Below are 15,874 nucleotides of genomic sequence, written 5' to 3' on the forward strand. Positions count from 1 at the left end.
AAATGATGATCAACAAATTGGTGCTCGGGAGTGTGTGCGTTGTCGGGCGCCGGCCGGAGTGATTTGGGTGTGGGGTTGGTAGAGAATGATCACTCCAACCATCCTCATAAAATTGGATATGATTTATTTGACGAGAGAAGATTATAATTGTACAATTAAATTCTCTACAAATTCATGCACCACAAGATTAAATTAAGGATGTTAATGTTATAATTTACACTTGAATATTTATTGTTATTTATATTTGACAATCAGGACGATTTTATTCATAAAATGAAATACTTTTAAGATGAAATGGAAGGTAAATAGTGTCGTTTTTTAATTAATACTAACTTTGAATTTGACTCAACACATAACTACGGGTTTCGAGAACATGCTGTAATTTGGTATCATTTATTAATGACTCATGAGTTACGTGAAACTGTTACATCATATTCCATTCGGAGTATTTTTAGACACTTCCAGAAAAATAAAAAGAAAAAAAAAGAAAAAAATCCAAGAAATGGGAAAAAAAAACATGAAATTATGAACTTTTTGGTTGATTCAGAGCTTGACGATTTCTGGAATATGCACCGGGTACCTCTGGATGCAATCTTTCCAGGGCCCGTCTGTCGGAGTTTTGATGGTTCGGTTGCATTCCCAGACGGCGCTGTTACACTTAAATCCACTTCCGAATGCTATCTGCCACACCCTGTCGCCTTTCTTCATCCTCCCTTTAGCTTCGATATAACTCATTTCGTACCAGAGTGAGGAAGAAGAAGTGTTCCCGAATCTGTGTAGCGTCATTCTTGAAGCCTCCACATGCTCAGCTGACAACTGGAGATTCTTCTGGAGTTCGTCGATGACCGCTCGGCCGCCAGCGTGTATGCAGAAGTGATCGAAAGCTTGTTTGAAGTCTGGAATGTAGGGTTTCCATTTGGGGTTGAAGATTTTGCGGCCGATAAGGGTGAAAAGGAAGAGTAGTTGTTCGGAAGCCGGGAGGACTAGTGGACCAATTGTGGTTATGTTCGATTTCAGGGCTTCTCCAGCGATGACCATCAAATCTTTCGACAGATTTATACCCACTTTTCCCTCTGGATCCTCTTGCTCGAACACGCATTTGTGGGCCTTGTCATCGGACCCTTTGTGGGTCCGGACGACGTGCACGAGTTTGTACTTGGCACGTCGTCTGTCTCGGCTTTTGTTAGAAAGGAGGATGGCGGCGGAGCCCATCCGGAAGAGGCAGTTGGGGAGGAGCATGGCTCGTTCGGAACCTTGGTAGTAATTTGGGGTGATGATTTCCGTGCTGATTACTAAAGCGTAAGAATTTGGAAGAACATGGAGCAAATCCCTGGCTAAATCAATGGAGATCAATCCAGCGCTGCACCCCATTCCAGAAAGATTGTAGCTCTTGATATTGCTTCTCAGCTTGTATTTATTCACAATCATGGCGGAAAGGGACGGCGTAGGCGAGAACAGGCTGCAATTCACTATCAGAACATCGATATCCTTCGGCTTAATCCCCGTTTTCTGCATCAGATCATCTATGGCAGAAAAGATAACCATCTCGGCTTCTCCTCTCGCAGCTTCCATCGTCGGCGTCGGCGGGATATAATGTATAGCAGGCGGTAGACAGGTTTCTTCACCAAGGCCTGATCTTTCAAGAATCCGCATCTGGAAATCGACACTTTTCGGATTATCTTTGAGAATCAGTCTGGAATGCTCCATGAACGTGGAGAAGGGAACCCGGAAGTTGATCGGAGGCTTGTAACAGGAGTAATCAACCAAGTATATCGATCTAGGTTTCGACATGAAGTAAACGGTGGCGATAAAAATGATTGAGAATGAAGAACACAGGACTTGGACAAGATCAAAGTGGAGGGACTTCCCGATATTCAGCAGCTCAGTGGGGCCTAAACGGAGGATTTCGACGAGGACTCCGAGCATGATCGGGATAAGCAAGAAGGCGAGGATGTGATTGACTATGTATTGGTACCCCAGTTTCACGTACTTGAGCTTGACGGAACCGGTGAAATTTGGCAGAATTTGCGGCATTTTTTCTAGGCCACGGAGGAAGGATTTGAGTTGAAGGAAGATGACGAGTGGAGGAATTTAAAGAGTAAGTTGTGAGGAGTGAGCGAGCAATCAATGAAGGCAGGTAGGAATAATTAATTAACAGGTTAACGTCACAACGCTCGCTTACCTCTGGTTTTCTGGTCTATGCTAACTTTTTTTTTGTTATCTTAAGAAATCCATGTTTTCCATATATATAAATTTGATACGTTGCCCAACCATTTTGATCAGTAATGAGGTGATACTCATGTATTAGATGTGATTAAATATAGATGAGTGTCATATTCAGCAAAAACATGAGCACGACAGTTGAACAACATATCAAAAATATATGTTTGTGTTGTTCAACTATCGTGTTTATCAATGAGATGACATTCATCTATTAGATATTATTAAACATAGATGTGTGACACCTAATTGGTGAGCACGGTGAGTGAATAGTATATCAAAATTATATAATATATATATATATATATATATATATATAAATCTAGGTTTTTGTGTATACATTAAGAATCCAATTAATGCTGCCTTATTCACGTTAGGAATTATCACTTTATGCATGGAAGCCATAACTCACATTCAGCTAAGTGTCGTTGATCTACAAATCCAGCAATGATATGATATTGTGATGTGCGACAAAACGTAAAAATCTAACTTCTAAATCGAGATTTTGAAGCCCAACAGGTATTAAAAATTAATTGATAGGCGAAAGAATTTATTAAAATTTAAGGAAAAATCACTAAGTTTAAATCTAATTTCTTAAAAATCAATTTCAAATGCTTATTTTGGGTTGGCAAATCACACATACCTGAAAGTATTTAGATTCCACATTCCAAAGTTGATTGTGCTGCTAATTTTTGTGAGGTGATGTTGAATTATATTATTTATACATTATAAATAATGTGGTCTTATGTATAATTAAACGAGTATATATAGGTATGAGTAGGTTTAAATTAATTATTGTTATTAATATATATACATACTAGTATACTGCTATAGTGAGCACTGCATTTAAAACATTTTTTTTTCTGTATTGTAGATATTAACGTAAAATAAATATATTTTTAATAATTTTGCTTGCTTTTATTTAATTTTATTAAATAATCCGTCTTTTTTCATCATTTTAATAAAGTTATTTTGTCTTGTCTTTATTATTATTATTATTATTATTATTATTATTATTATTATTATTATTATTATTATTATTATTATTATTATGGGGTCATAGTTTGTTTAAAGTAATTTGATAAAGAAATATTGGTAAATCTTTTAAAGATTCTCAAATTAAATGATAGGAAACTTATATTTTGTCCTATGACTTGCATTGTTTCTGATGGGTATAAGACCAATTATTTGTTGGGTTAATAAAATCAATTTTATTTAGCACTATTGAGGTTCAAAATATTGATTCAGAAGTCCAAGCCCACGCTCTTAAAAATATATAAATAGAGGAATTTCTAGACAATTCAAGGGATGTTGTCATTTTTATAAAAAATTCTTTAGTTCTCTGAGTTTTCTTTGAACTGCTTATTGACTTGAGCGTCGGAGTGTCTATGTCGGGAACCCTCCCGGAGCCCACTTAACGAGTGTTCGTGACTCATGTGACGCCCCGAAAATTAACTGTAAATTGCCTACGTTGATCCGTTTACTAGCCATGTGAGCTCATTTACCAATCAAGTAGACCAGTTTACTAACCAGTCAGATCTCGCGTCTGCAGTCTACGCGACTCATTAATTTTAGCTGCATCAGTTTCATTTACTATTATGTTATTGATTAATTTACAATTTTGGTCTACAAATTTACACTTTTTATTTTCAACTTCTGTAAGGACCGTGTATTGTATTATCGTAAATCTTATGTTGATTATAGATAATTCATGAAATTATCATGTGATTATGTATATGATGTATATCATGACAATGGAAGTGAGAAAATAGGTGGTGATAATGAAATATTGTATGAGAAATTGATTTGTGTTTGAAAAGTATGCTGAACCGCAATAGAAAAGTGACACATGTTACGGTTTATAACATAATTAACTGAATATTAGTCCAAATGGAATGAGACCAATTTCATTGAAAAGCTAATACATAGTACTAAAACTTTCGTGTTTTGAGTTTTGTCCAAATCCATTTGGAAATATGGGCAAAATCACCCCAAAATGTATCGTGGTTGTTGCAGTTCCTGAACTGACACATTTTGGGAGAATGAGCATAACTCTTGCATCTGATATCCAAAGTGAGTGAAGTTGGTGAAAAATGAAATCTAAGACATAGATTTACAACTTTTATGTTTACCACTTTTGCTAATTCAGAACCTAAAATAGCGTTTCGGACATAACAATACGTGCACCTGCGTAGGCCGCACGTGCGGGCAGAACAATTCGCGCATATACGCGAGTTCTGGCATGCACATGCGTGCACCGCCCTGCTGGACACTATTTAAGAATGATAAGGATGAGTTTTTGTACAGATTTCTTCATTTCCTTGCTGAAGCTTCGAGAGAAAAGTTGGAAATTCGATTTCTATCGTACGAATCTACCTCGAAACATTGTCCAAATTGGAACAAATTATATATTCGGAATCCTCGCATTAAGAGCTTCCTTTTGAGGTAAGTTTCTTCTAGTTTCAACACCTTTAATTATTGAAATTCTGGAATAGCATGTATTTGAAGTCGAGATTCATATATGTGGTAGAATAACCGACAAGAAACTAAGTTTTGAAGTCGGAATTGAATTATGTTATGATTTTGATTTGATATGAATTTTCAAAGTTTCAAAAGATATTTGAAACTTATATTGTTGATTTGAATGAATTTATTGATTGAAATGAATATGTTATTGATGTAGATAGATATTTATACTGAAATCTTCAAGCTACATCAACTGGAAACGAAGAATTAAGGTATGTTGCAACCGAGTAACACATGACAGGTATCTGTATTATATGATATATGTTTGATTGATTGGATTGAGAATACATGTCTATATGCATTATTTGTTGAGTTGATGTGGCATACATGACATGCACGTTGAACTATGATCCTTGGATACCCTGATATGATTGGATTTTATTCTGGGGTTTGTGAACACGATTCTATGTTTGGCATTATGTGGTCCTTAAAGCATAAACATTAGTGGCCACGATGATTGATTGAGATTTGGGATTTGATAGGGCTTTGTTGACGTTATCATACGAGTATCCCTGATTGAGGTCGTTGTGCCTGCTCGAGCATTGATTTGATAGCGATTTGTTTGATTCTGACATGTGCTCAGTGGATGGGCATTTGCCCTGATACCTCCACGACATACATGCATTGCATATCATATATCATTGTTTAGATACTTGTGGTATATATTATAGTTGTTTCAGACTGAGCTTTGCTCACCCCAGATGGGGCTATTGTTGTCTTTGTATGTGGACAATGACAGGTACTCCATGATATCAGAAGGCCGGAGAGGGTGCTTCTGGAGGGAGTCACGGTTGAGCTGAGGTTTTATGTTTTGTTTCCCAGTATATATATATGTATCTATATATGACATGCACGTTGAACTATGATCCTTGGATGCCCTGATATGATTGGATTTTATTCTGGGGTTTGTGAACACGATTCTATGTTTGGCATTATGTGGTCCTTAAAGCATAAACATTAGTGGCCACGATGATTGATTGAGATTTGGGATTTGATAGGGCTTTGTTGACGTTATCATACGAGTATCCCTGATTGAGGTCGGTGTGCCTGCTCGAGCATTGATTTGATAGCGATTTGTTTGATTCTGACATGTGCTCAGTGGATGGGCATTTGACCTGATACCTCCACGACATACATACATTGCATATCATATATCATTGTTTAGATACTTGTGGTATATATTATAGTTGTTTCAGACTGAGCTTTGCTCACCCCAGATGGGGCTATTGTTGTCTTTGTATGTGGACAATGACAGGTACTCCATGATATCAGAAGGCCGGAGAGGGTGCTTCTGGAGGGAGTCACGGTTGAGCTGAGGTTTTATGTTTTGTTTCCCAGTATATATATATGTATCTATATACTGGGGCATGTCTCGATGATACGAGTTTGTTTGTATGTAGTTGGTTTTGATTATGTGTGGACAGATGTTATGATGTGAGATGAAATACTCTTTTTCGTATTCAAATAAGATGTTTTGGGCTCATTGTAAAGAAAATTTTAACTCATTTTTCGTTGATATTAATTAACCCTAATCAGATTGCATGATAATAACGATTAAGAGTTAAGAGCCCCACAACTTCAGATCTTTTTCATTGAATCGATGACATACATGACAGAAAAATGATGATGTAATTAGTCACACTTGAAAAATGATATATTATGTGTACCTGAAAATTGTTGACGTGAAACTAAATTTGTTGATGTGTCCGATGTCACGTCAACACTAAGATGAAAAATGACTAAAATTGAAACAAAAATTAATAAACTAAAATCATGAATTAACTGACATTGTTAGATTTCGATATGTTAATTTTCTTTGTATCTCCATGATAATACCTTTTTCAAATATTTATTTCTTTTGAAAAATTAATTATAGTTATATGTTTATACAAAATATGAGCCACGAGATATTAAATTAAAAAAATAAAAGAAGCGAGGAGGAAGAGTCGATGCTACCTGTGGGGGCAGTGCCCCACAGGATCTGAGCCGTTGATTTTAAAGAATTTGGTGGACTTCGCATATAAATTGATGGACCCCACATAGATGTTGTTAAAATTGGGTCTTTGATCACCTCATGGGGCAGTGCCCCATAAGGTAGGGTGAAATATTCCCCAAAATTGCATTATGTTCCACACTCTCCCCATCATAAATTACGTATTCTCTTTAATTACATTACAGTTATGCAATTCGTTTGAAAAGGGAAAATTAAGTTGTGTTCTTATCGTCGGTTAAATTTTTTTATTTAGTCTACTAATTTACAGTATTTTTCGTCGATTTTCGACCGATTGACTCATTAAGAGAGCTCGTTTTCGAGCTTTTTAAGCGAGATCATTTTTAAGTTCATTAAGCTTACAATTGAGCTCAACTTTAAGCTTGATTCAAGCTCGAACAAACAATAGAATGTATCTTTATAAACTAATTTTAAAATATGTATTTCATAATTAAATAAAAATATAAGTAGGATCGTAGTAATTAAATTTTAATACATTAACAAGTTTCATCCAGTAATTTTATTTAACTAAATGTCTAAAATATCATTCATCATATATAGTTTTAATTCTTTTTAAATATTATGAATTGAATTTTTATTTCATTTTATTAAAAAATTTATTGATCGAATCATCATTAATCATGCATATTAATAGAAAAATATTATTATGTTATCATGAAATTCGTTTCTTTATATTCATTATATTTTTATTCATTCCAATCATCAGATAATAAATTTCATCTTGTTAAACAAAAGTAAATTCATACTTCTAAGTTTTAATCATAATAAGTTTGATATCATCAACTTAAATTATATATTAATATCGAATGATTTATCAATTTAGTATATAAAATAATTAACCGTCATAATATATCATCATAGAATAAAGATTTTAGTTTTTTTTATCAACATAAATTCATTATATTCTTATTATATTTTGAAATATCTTAGTTATAGCAAATTTATCATTTTTTAAAGTAATTTACTATCAATGATTCATAGTAAGAATTATTTTTACAATTTATTTGATTAATGATAAACATATTTTTTTATTAATTGATAAACATAATTTTACTAACTTATGAAAATAATAATATTATTTTATGAATTTTCTTGATTATATAAAATTATTTAATTAATTTTTCTAAAGATGTCACTGCGGCAATGCACTTATAAGATAATATTTTATTTATTTATTTATTGTTAGGATATAAACGAGCAAAGTCGCTCGCAAACTATTCGAAATTTTTGAGTCATATAAACAAATATGTTTGCGAACAGTAAACGAGCCGAGTTCGAGTCAATAACATAAGATTAACAAACAACTAGAACGATCTTTTTAACGAGCTAAGCTTTGAGTAGCTCGCGAGCGAATTGGTTCGTTTATATTCCTAAATGGCAATAAAATTCCAACCATTTAGTATCTATGTTTGATTTTGTTAGGATCAACCACTATGTCAAAAATTATAGTTGTTAACCAATATGCAACTTTATTTTTTATATTTATGGCAGCACATAGTACACATACTTGAGTGTTAATGGGTTAAGTTGTTAGGCCCATGAGTCCGAGAGGTGCATGTGTATCTGATGGTGTTTTATCATATCCCTTATAGATCGGTCTTGTTATTTTCCTACCGTCAGCTCTGTCACCAGCAGAGACAATATTACCCGTTTAGATCAGGCGTCACTCTTTTATGGTCCACCTAGCCAACCAGATCAAGCGGCCAAAGGTCAACAACTTGATGCATTAGAACTTCCCAATAGGTCATCAATCTTAGTACTACTTTCATTCATGGACTCATAATCCAACATCCCCTAAAAAGTATATAAATATGCTTCTTGGGAGACTTGAACTTATGATTTTGCTCTGATATCAGTTGTTTGGATCAACCGCTTACTATTAGGCAAAAAACTATAGCAGTTAGTCAAGACATAACTTATTTTCTTATACTTATGGCATCGCAGAGTGTACTCACTTGAGTGCTAATGGGTCGAAATGTTAGGCTCATGAGTCCAGAGATGCGTGTGTCTATTTGCTTGTACTGTCTCATATCTCTTAGATATCAATTTTATTTTTTTTTCCATCGTCGACCATGTCCTCAGCATAGACAATATTATTCGTTAAGATCCGGCGTCACTATTTTACGACGGCCCACCTAGCCAATCAAATCAAGCGACGCAACGTTAGTAGCTTGACGTCCGTGAACTTCCCAAGATGTCACTCATCTCAGTATTACTTTCATTCATACATGTTTAACCCAACATATTTTCGAATAATAATAAATTAAATTTTATATTTGATATGAATTTTAACTTTATAATATAGTTCCGTTTTCTTCTCTAAAATGACCACGTACACTCCAGCCTCAAGTGAATTATTGAGTTGAAGTAGTACATGTAACTGATTGATTTATCATATTTATTACGTTAAACGACATGCCTAAATGGACACATTTCATTTTGTTATGTTGTAAATCAATCTCTCTACATCCGTGTCAATCAATAAAGTAACATTTATCTATTGTATATATAATTTTGTGTCCATCATTGAGATAACAATCATATATTGGATAACATATCAAAATTATATATCCAACAAGTTCGAAATTTTGGTTTGGATAAGTTCAAAAATTACGGTAAAACATTTCATCAATTATTACAATTATATTATTATTCATATTTTAATATAAATAAAACTAATTAAAAATAAATTAAGCTTCAAATAAAATTTTATAAAAAAATTAAATTTTCAATGTCGCATCGTATGCATAATACTGATATAATTGGGGTGGTTGTTCGTTAAGTGGACTAATAAATACTTGGGCACAGTTTTTCTACAATATCACGTACGGCCAACCCAGTGACAGCTCTCTTTTCAATTATTTATTTAATCAATTCTGAGGTTGTAACAGCTCTCTTTTCAATTATTAAAATCAGATTAAGCATATAATTTAATTGTTTTCNATGTTATAAATAAATGTTTTATTTTTCACACAAAATAGTGTTAAAAAAACCGTAAATTTTTTTATATATAAAAAATTTAGGATTCATAGGTAAACCCCAATAATTTAAAACGTAAATCTGAAAAATTATTTAGTTAATTTGTTCATTAATTATAATAGGCCTCACTAGGGCATGCATGATGCATCCACGTGTGAACAAGTAAACTAACCTATCCTTCGCGCGACTAATTGAACGTAATTAATTCCTTTTTTGTTGGGAGTTAATCACATTTACTTAGGACGAAAACTTGTATTGAGAGGGAATGATAATGTAGGATCGAGTACTTGATAACGATTAAATTTAAATTTTTTAAACCGTACAATAGCTCAAGCGCGCATCACGCTTTGATCGCATTCTCAGTAGAGATAATTATTGCATCTCAACAATCTCTATTCCAATATTGTATATATTGCAATCAATGATAATCGAACTCGTGAGTCGTGACCTGATCGAGCTCTTCTCGGTTCGCCAAAAACTATAGCTAGTGCAACACAACAACTCAAGCACCACCGTTGGATCGCTAGACAATTACTGCACATCAACAATAATTAAATTTAATTTGCAGTTACCATAATTCTTCTTGAATTAATTATCACTTCACTTTGTTTAATTTTATATTTCTTTCTAAATTTTCATTTTCTTTAATTTTTTTACCATTTTCCATCGAAATTGAATGTCTTTTAGATATTCAATATTCCAACTTATGTTGTTACATTCATGATTTGCATATTTTTAAATAATAACTCAATTATCAACAATTTTATTTATTCTCATCTTGATTAATCGGGACATATAAAAAAATAATTGAAACGCTGATATTTAGAAATAAGATAATATATTAAATTAAAATGTATGCTTTTTGGTTTTGTGTAATGGACGTTTTCCCTATTGGTATAATAATTAGCAACGGGATTGATGAAGAAACCTAAAGGGACAAAACTAATTACCTCAGTTAGGGAATTAATTATAATATATCACTAAAAAAAAAACGGAATTAGCGACGGCCAAAACCGTCGCTTAAGCTAAAACCGTCTCTAAAAAGGTTAAGCGACGGTTTGAAAAACCGTAACAGGAGGCCGCGTCGCAATTTTGCAGCGACGGTTTTTGAACGGTTTTTCTGAACAAGACTGTCGCTAATTGAGCGACGGGTAAAATACAACCGTCGCTAGTATAGCGACGGTTGTTTAGAAACCGTCGCTTCGCTAATATTAAGCGACGGTTTCACATAACCGTCGCTTTCCCGTCGCTTAATGAAAGCGACGGTTTCTAATCAACCGTCGCTATACTAGCGACGGTGTTTGAAAAACCCGTCGCCATATTAAGCGACGGTTTTTCGAAATACCGTCGCTATATAAAATGACGGTTTTGTAAAGAACCGTAGCTTAATTAAGCTACGATTTTCCGTAAAAAAAAATTAAAAGTCATCAAAATACTACGCAAAATTTCATAAATACGATACACCACAAATATTAAATTTTCAATAAAAAAAAACTTTAAAAATCTTACTTGCGCGAAGATATGCAGATCCACGTAACGCTGAAAGATTACATCGACGAGCAAATCTACGAAATTAATACAAACAAATGTTAGTACAAGTAAAAAAACAGAAAATGCGAAAAAATTGATAGAGTTCCGCTAAAAAGTAAAAAATCCGAATAGGCGGAAATCGTTGTAAGTTGTTGGCGAACTTCGGTATATAAAGAATTAGAGCGACGGTAGTCGAAAAACTCGTCGTCATTAGCGACAATTTTTGACAAATCTTATTTGAAACTCTCGCTAATTGCGACGGGTCAAGATAAACCATCGCTTATTGCGACGGATTCAATAAACCGTCGCCAAATAATGCGACGGGTTTTTATTATACCGTCGCACATGGCGACGGGTACATAACCCGTCTCACAAAATAGCGACGGTGTCATTAAACCGTCACTAATATAGCGACTGTTGTTGTAAAACCGTCGCTATAAGAGCGACGGGTTTTGATAAACCGTCGCTTACTTTAGTAGACGACGGGTTTATGAATAACCGTTGCTATTATAGCGTCGGTGTATTGTAGCGACGGTTAGTCAAAACTCGTCGCTATATTAGCGACGGTTGATAAAAAACCGTCGCTAGGCTTTGAAGGCGACGGTTTTCAACATAAGCGACGGTTGTTAAAAAACCGTTGCTATAGTAGCAACGGTTTATAAAAAACCGTCGCTAATCCATCCGTTTTTTTGTAGTGTATATTTAATGTTGCTCACGTGAATAAACTTATACATTCATTTTAAATTTCACATGATAATTCGGATTTAAATTTAAATTCTTAGATGGCCTAATCTTGATGTATAATAAAGTAATTAATGAGTTCGATAAATTTATAAACGCAAAAACTCTCATGAGACGGTCTCACAGATCAATTTCGTGAGACGATTATCCTATTTAAGTCACACATGAAAAAGTTACTTTTTATGCCAAAAGTAATAATTTTTTTTATTATAATTCTAGATATGATTGACTTGTCTCATGAAAAAAGATTTTGAAACCGTTGCATAAAAGACTTACTCATTTATAAATTTACAGATAATGTGCCAACAATTTTATTTGTAAGGAAAAATTGAATTTTTTCCATGCAATCTGAAATTTATTAGTTGGAAATTCAAATTATTTTGTGGCAACAGTTAAAAAAATGATTTTTTTAAATAAATATATTATTTAAAATGACATATATTCTATTTTATTAAAGTTGGAGATATGATAGTAACTACCTAGGAATGACACCAAATTTTTCTTCCAATTTTACACTTATATGATACTAATATTACACTTTTGTTTTTTGTTTTTTTTAAAAAAAAAAATTCAACACACGCTTTTATTTTTATTTTTTTAATTCCAACAATTCAAATATCAATTTATTCCCTCCATAATTTGTCAAATTTCACTTTACTCTATCGATAATGATAAAAAAAATCGTACAGACACGTATCGCGTGCGTAAAATAACTAGTATATAACATCAGTCATGTGAACATGCATGCAGTGGAGGGGCTAAAAGACAAACACGGCAAATGTGGCGAATTACTTAATATTGATGTGATTACTTGTCCGATATTCAACTTCCAACCACTTGACGTGATAATCATTAGGCCATCTCGAAGGTTGTTACGCCATTTTGATGCAGTAAATCTTTTTCCAATGGAGTCATTCCTCTGCCCTTTGGCGCAGAGGTCCTTTTTTTTTTTTTAATTTTTTTATTTGTATTTATTATAAATATTTATATTAAAAATTATAAATATTATTTAAATAATAGTGTAACATTTATTTTATTATTTTAATACTTAGATATTTAATCATAAAAATTAAAAAAAATAATTGTTGATTTTTAAAATATTTATTTATGTTAATTATTAATAATTAAGGACTAATTTGATGTAATGATTTATAATTAATATAATTTAATACAAATGCAAAAAATTAATATAACAATACAATTCATAAATAAATTGAAATACAAATGCAATTTGAAACACATAATTCAAATACAAATGCAAATACAAAGACAGTAATCGAAAGAAAAATATATTTAGAAGAAAAACAAACTAAATAATCAATAATCTGGTAAATTTGATATGGATCCTCCAAAATCACCCAAAATTTTATTAGTAATATATAAAACATCAGTCATAATTAAAAATATATTAAATAAAATACAATAATTAATATATGTAAAATAAAAAGAATATTTCGAGAAAATTATTTTTAGCGTAAGATTTGAAGTAAATGAGTTGGAGATGAATGTTGTATTTGGTACAAAAATCGCACTATTTTAATGTAAAATGTACACCAAATAGATTTTGTGGTTGGATATAACCTTAACTTCAAAGCCCACATTTCTTTTGTACTAAAAGACTTAACATCAACGTCCCTAAAAGACTTAACATCAACGTCCTTTTTAATTACAATTTTTGCCGATTTGTATTTGTGTCAAATTGTCGGACCAAATTTTTTTCGGTCCTTGATTCACACAAAAAATATTTTTGTACTATTTAGGCCGACAATTGTTTTCTCAGATGATATATATATATATATATATATATAATATCGATAAATCTTCTAAAATATATTTGTATTTATGTTCAGTTGCCATACCAAAATTTTTTGCAGTCCTTGATTTACACAACAAATATTTGTACACTCTTTGGCTGCCAATTGTTTTCTCAGATGAAATTAAGTACAAAACATTTATATCATATATAAACCAGATAGTATCCAAATATCATATAGTATTTCCAAATTTTTATATTTTGTACCGAATTTCATCCAAAAAACACATGTAGGCTCGAAGAGTATGGAAACATTTTTTGTATGGACCATAGTGCAAATTTATTTTTGTGTGACTAGTAATGAACACATATATGCTTATAGGAATTTAAAAGCAAGTGTCCATGTGCGCGCGCGTGTTTGTATTACGAATAAGGAGACGTCAAGATCAAATTTTGGAAATGTTTCGTCCAACTACATAAAATTTAAATTATTATTTATACATATAATAATTTTATTATTTGGAAAACTAATTAATATATCGTATAATTGTATGAAACAAATCCAATACATAGCGTCATATCATCGATTTGGTTGGGACATATACTGGTGAAATTTAGTAGCGTTGCTATTTTAAGTATAATGAAAAGATGTTTTCAAAAGATTGCCTAATTTGAAAACTTTAGCTACGTTTGTGTTGAAGAGTAATAAACGTCCATGCAAATAGAGCAATTGAAATATTATACTTAACCCCTATATGTTTTAAAAAAAATAATTGAGTTTTATAATACTTTTTGTTTTTTTTTTTATATAAAACGATAAGTTTATCTGATTCTACAATTATTACATAAGTCAAGGTCATGTGTTTGATTTTCATGAGCTGCAAAGAATGTAATTATCAGGATAGGATGGGTTGACGAGAGGAATAATTGTCCCACCTAAGGGAGTATTTAAAACATGACATTTGAACTGTCATAATAAATTTGTCTTTATATCTTAAAGATTCTCTGAATCATATGATTGTTGTGTCAGAATTTTTTCTCAAAATCATGTTTCTGTACATATATAAACATGATAATCTATATGTGCAAATAGATCGAGGATTACTTCCGGCCATTGAATAATTTGTAATTTTTCTGATTTTCCTCCGATTGAAGCCTTCTAAACACTTCACGCTTTCTATAGATGGTGTATATTTTTCTTATGAAGCGTGTGCTTATGGACTTCAATCATCTCTATTTATAGGCGTTTCTCATACCATCAACGAGAAAAGTCGGGAGTCTGAATGTCAAAAGAAGAGGATCATGCCGTCTCAATTGTCAAAAATTTGAGGCTGCATGTATTGTTCGTAAAAAATGGTAGGTTTCTTGGAATTGTCAAAATTTTGAGGCTGCATGTACTGTTCGTAAAAAATGATAGGTTTCTTGGCCGTCGCCAATTCCTACATTCTACTTCTTTTAATATGTGTCATATTTCTTACATACTGCTGACTGAGTTTGTCTAGATAATAAAAAGTCCAATCCAAAGTTCAATTGACACCAAGATTCAATAGGGCCAAAATATATTAAATCAAATTCAATGACGGCTTCCCATATTTGAACTTGATCTTAAAACAACACATAAAATCCAAAAAAAATAAAATAATCTGAATAAACTGAAATTCTCTCCTAAAGAATTTCATTATTTACAATGCTTCAAACGTGAAACTAGAAAAATGCTAATAATCACCATATTTTATTTCTTCAATTTCTTATTAAAAATGCGATGGATTACTAAAAAACTGTTGTGCAAAAATAAAATTTACGGTAAAAAGTAAAAATCTCAAACTCTCAAAATTATCACACTACACACTTTATAATATTTTTCTCTCAACTCAATTGTCATTTTCTTCACAAATGAGATATCTATTTATAGAAAATCTTTACAAATAATCCAAAAATAAAATCATCATTATATACATCATCACACAATAATTTTCAATATTTACATCTCTTATTTTCAACATTCAAATATTCAACATACACATTTTAAATATTAATTTTCAACACTCCCCCTTGTGATGATGATCATGATACGATTATGTCTTCATTACGTGTTTTTGTACTGCCTCATTAAA

General features: G+C 32.2%; 1 protein-coding gene across 1 annotated transcript; it reads right to left on the reverse strand.

The window, feature by feature from the left end:
* Positions 1 to 374: 374 nt before the first annotated feature.
* LOC140986799 (3-ketoacyl-CoA synthase 6) lies at positions 375 to 2,069 on the reverse strand. Its single transcript, XM_073455157.1, has one exon. It carries the CDS (start codon positions 2,032 to 2,034, stop codon positions 544 to 546), a length of 1,491 nt encoding a protein of 496 aa, XP_073311258.1. The 5' UTR covers positions 2,035 to 2,069; the 3' UTR covers positions 375 to 543.
* Between the last annotated feature and the right edge of the window lie 13,805 nt (positions 2,070 to 15,874).

Source organism: Primulina huaijiensis, chromosome 10 (assembly GCF_012295235.1).
Source record: "Primulina huaijiensis isolate GDHJ02 chromosome 10, ASM1229523v2, whole genome shotgun sequence".
Classification (NCBI taxonomy): Eukaryota; Viridiplantae; Streptophyta; class Magnoliopsida; order Lamiales; family Gesneriaceae; genus Primulina; species Primulina huaijiensis.

What these genes read in the sequence shown, in the direction of transcription:
- LOC140986799 (XM_073455157.1), bottom strand. Translation starts at nt 2,034, where the DNA reads ATGCCGCAAATTCTGCCAAATTTCACCGGTTCCGTCAAGCTCAAGTAC.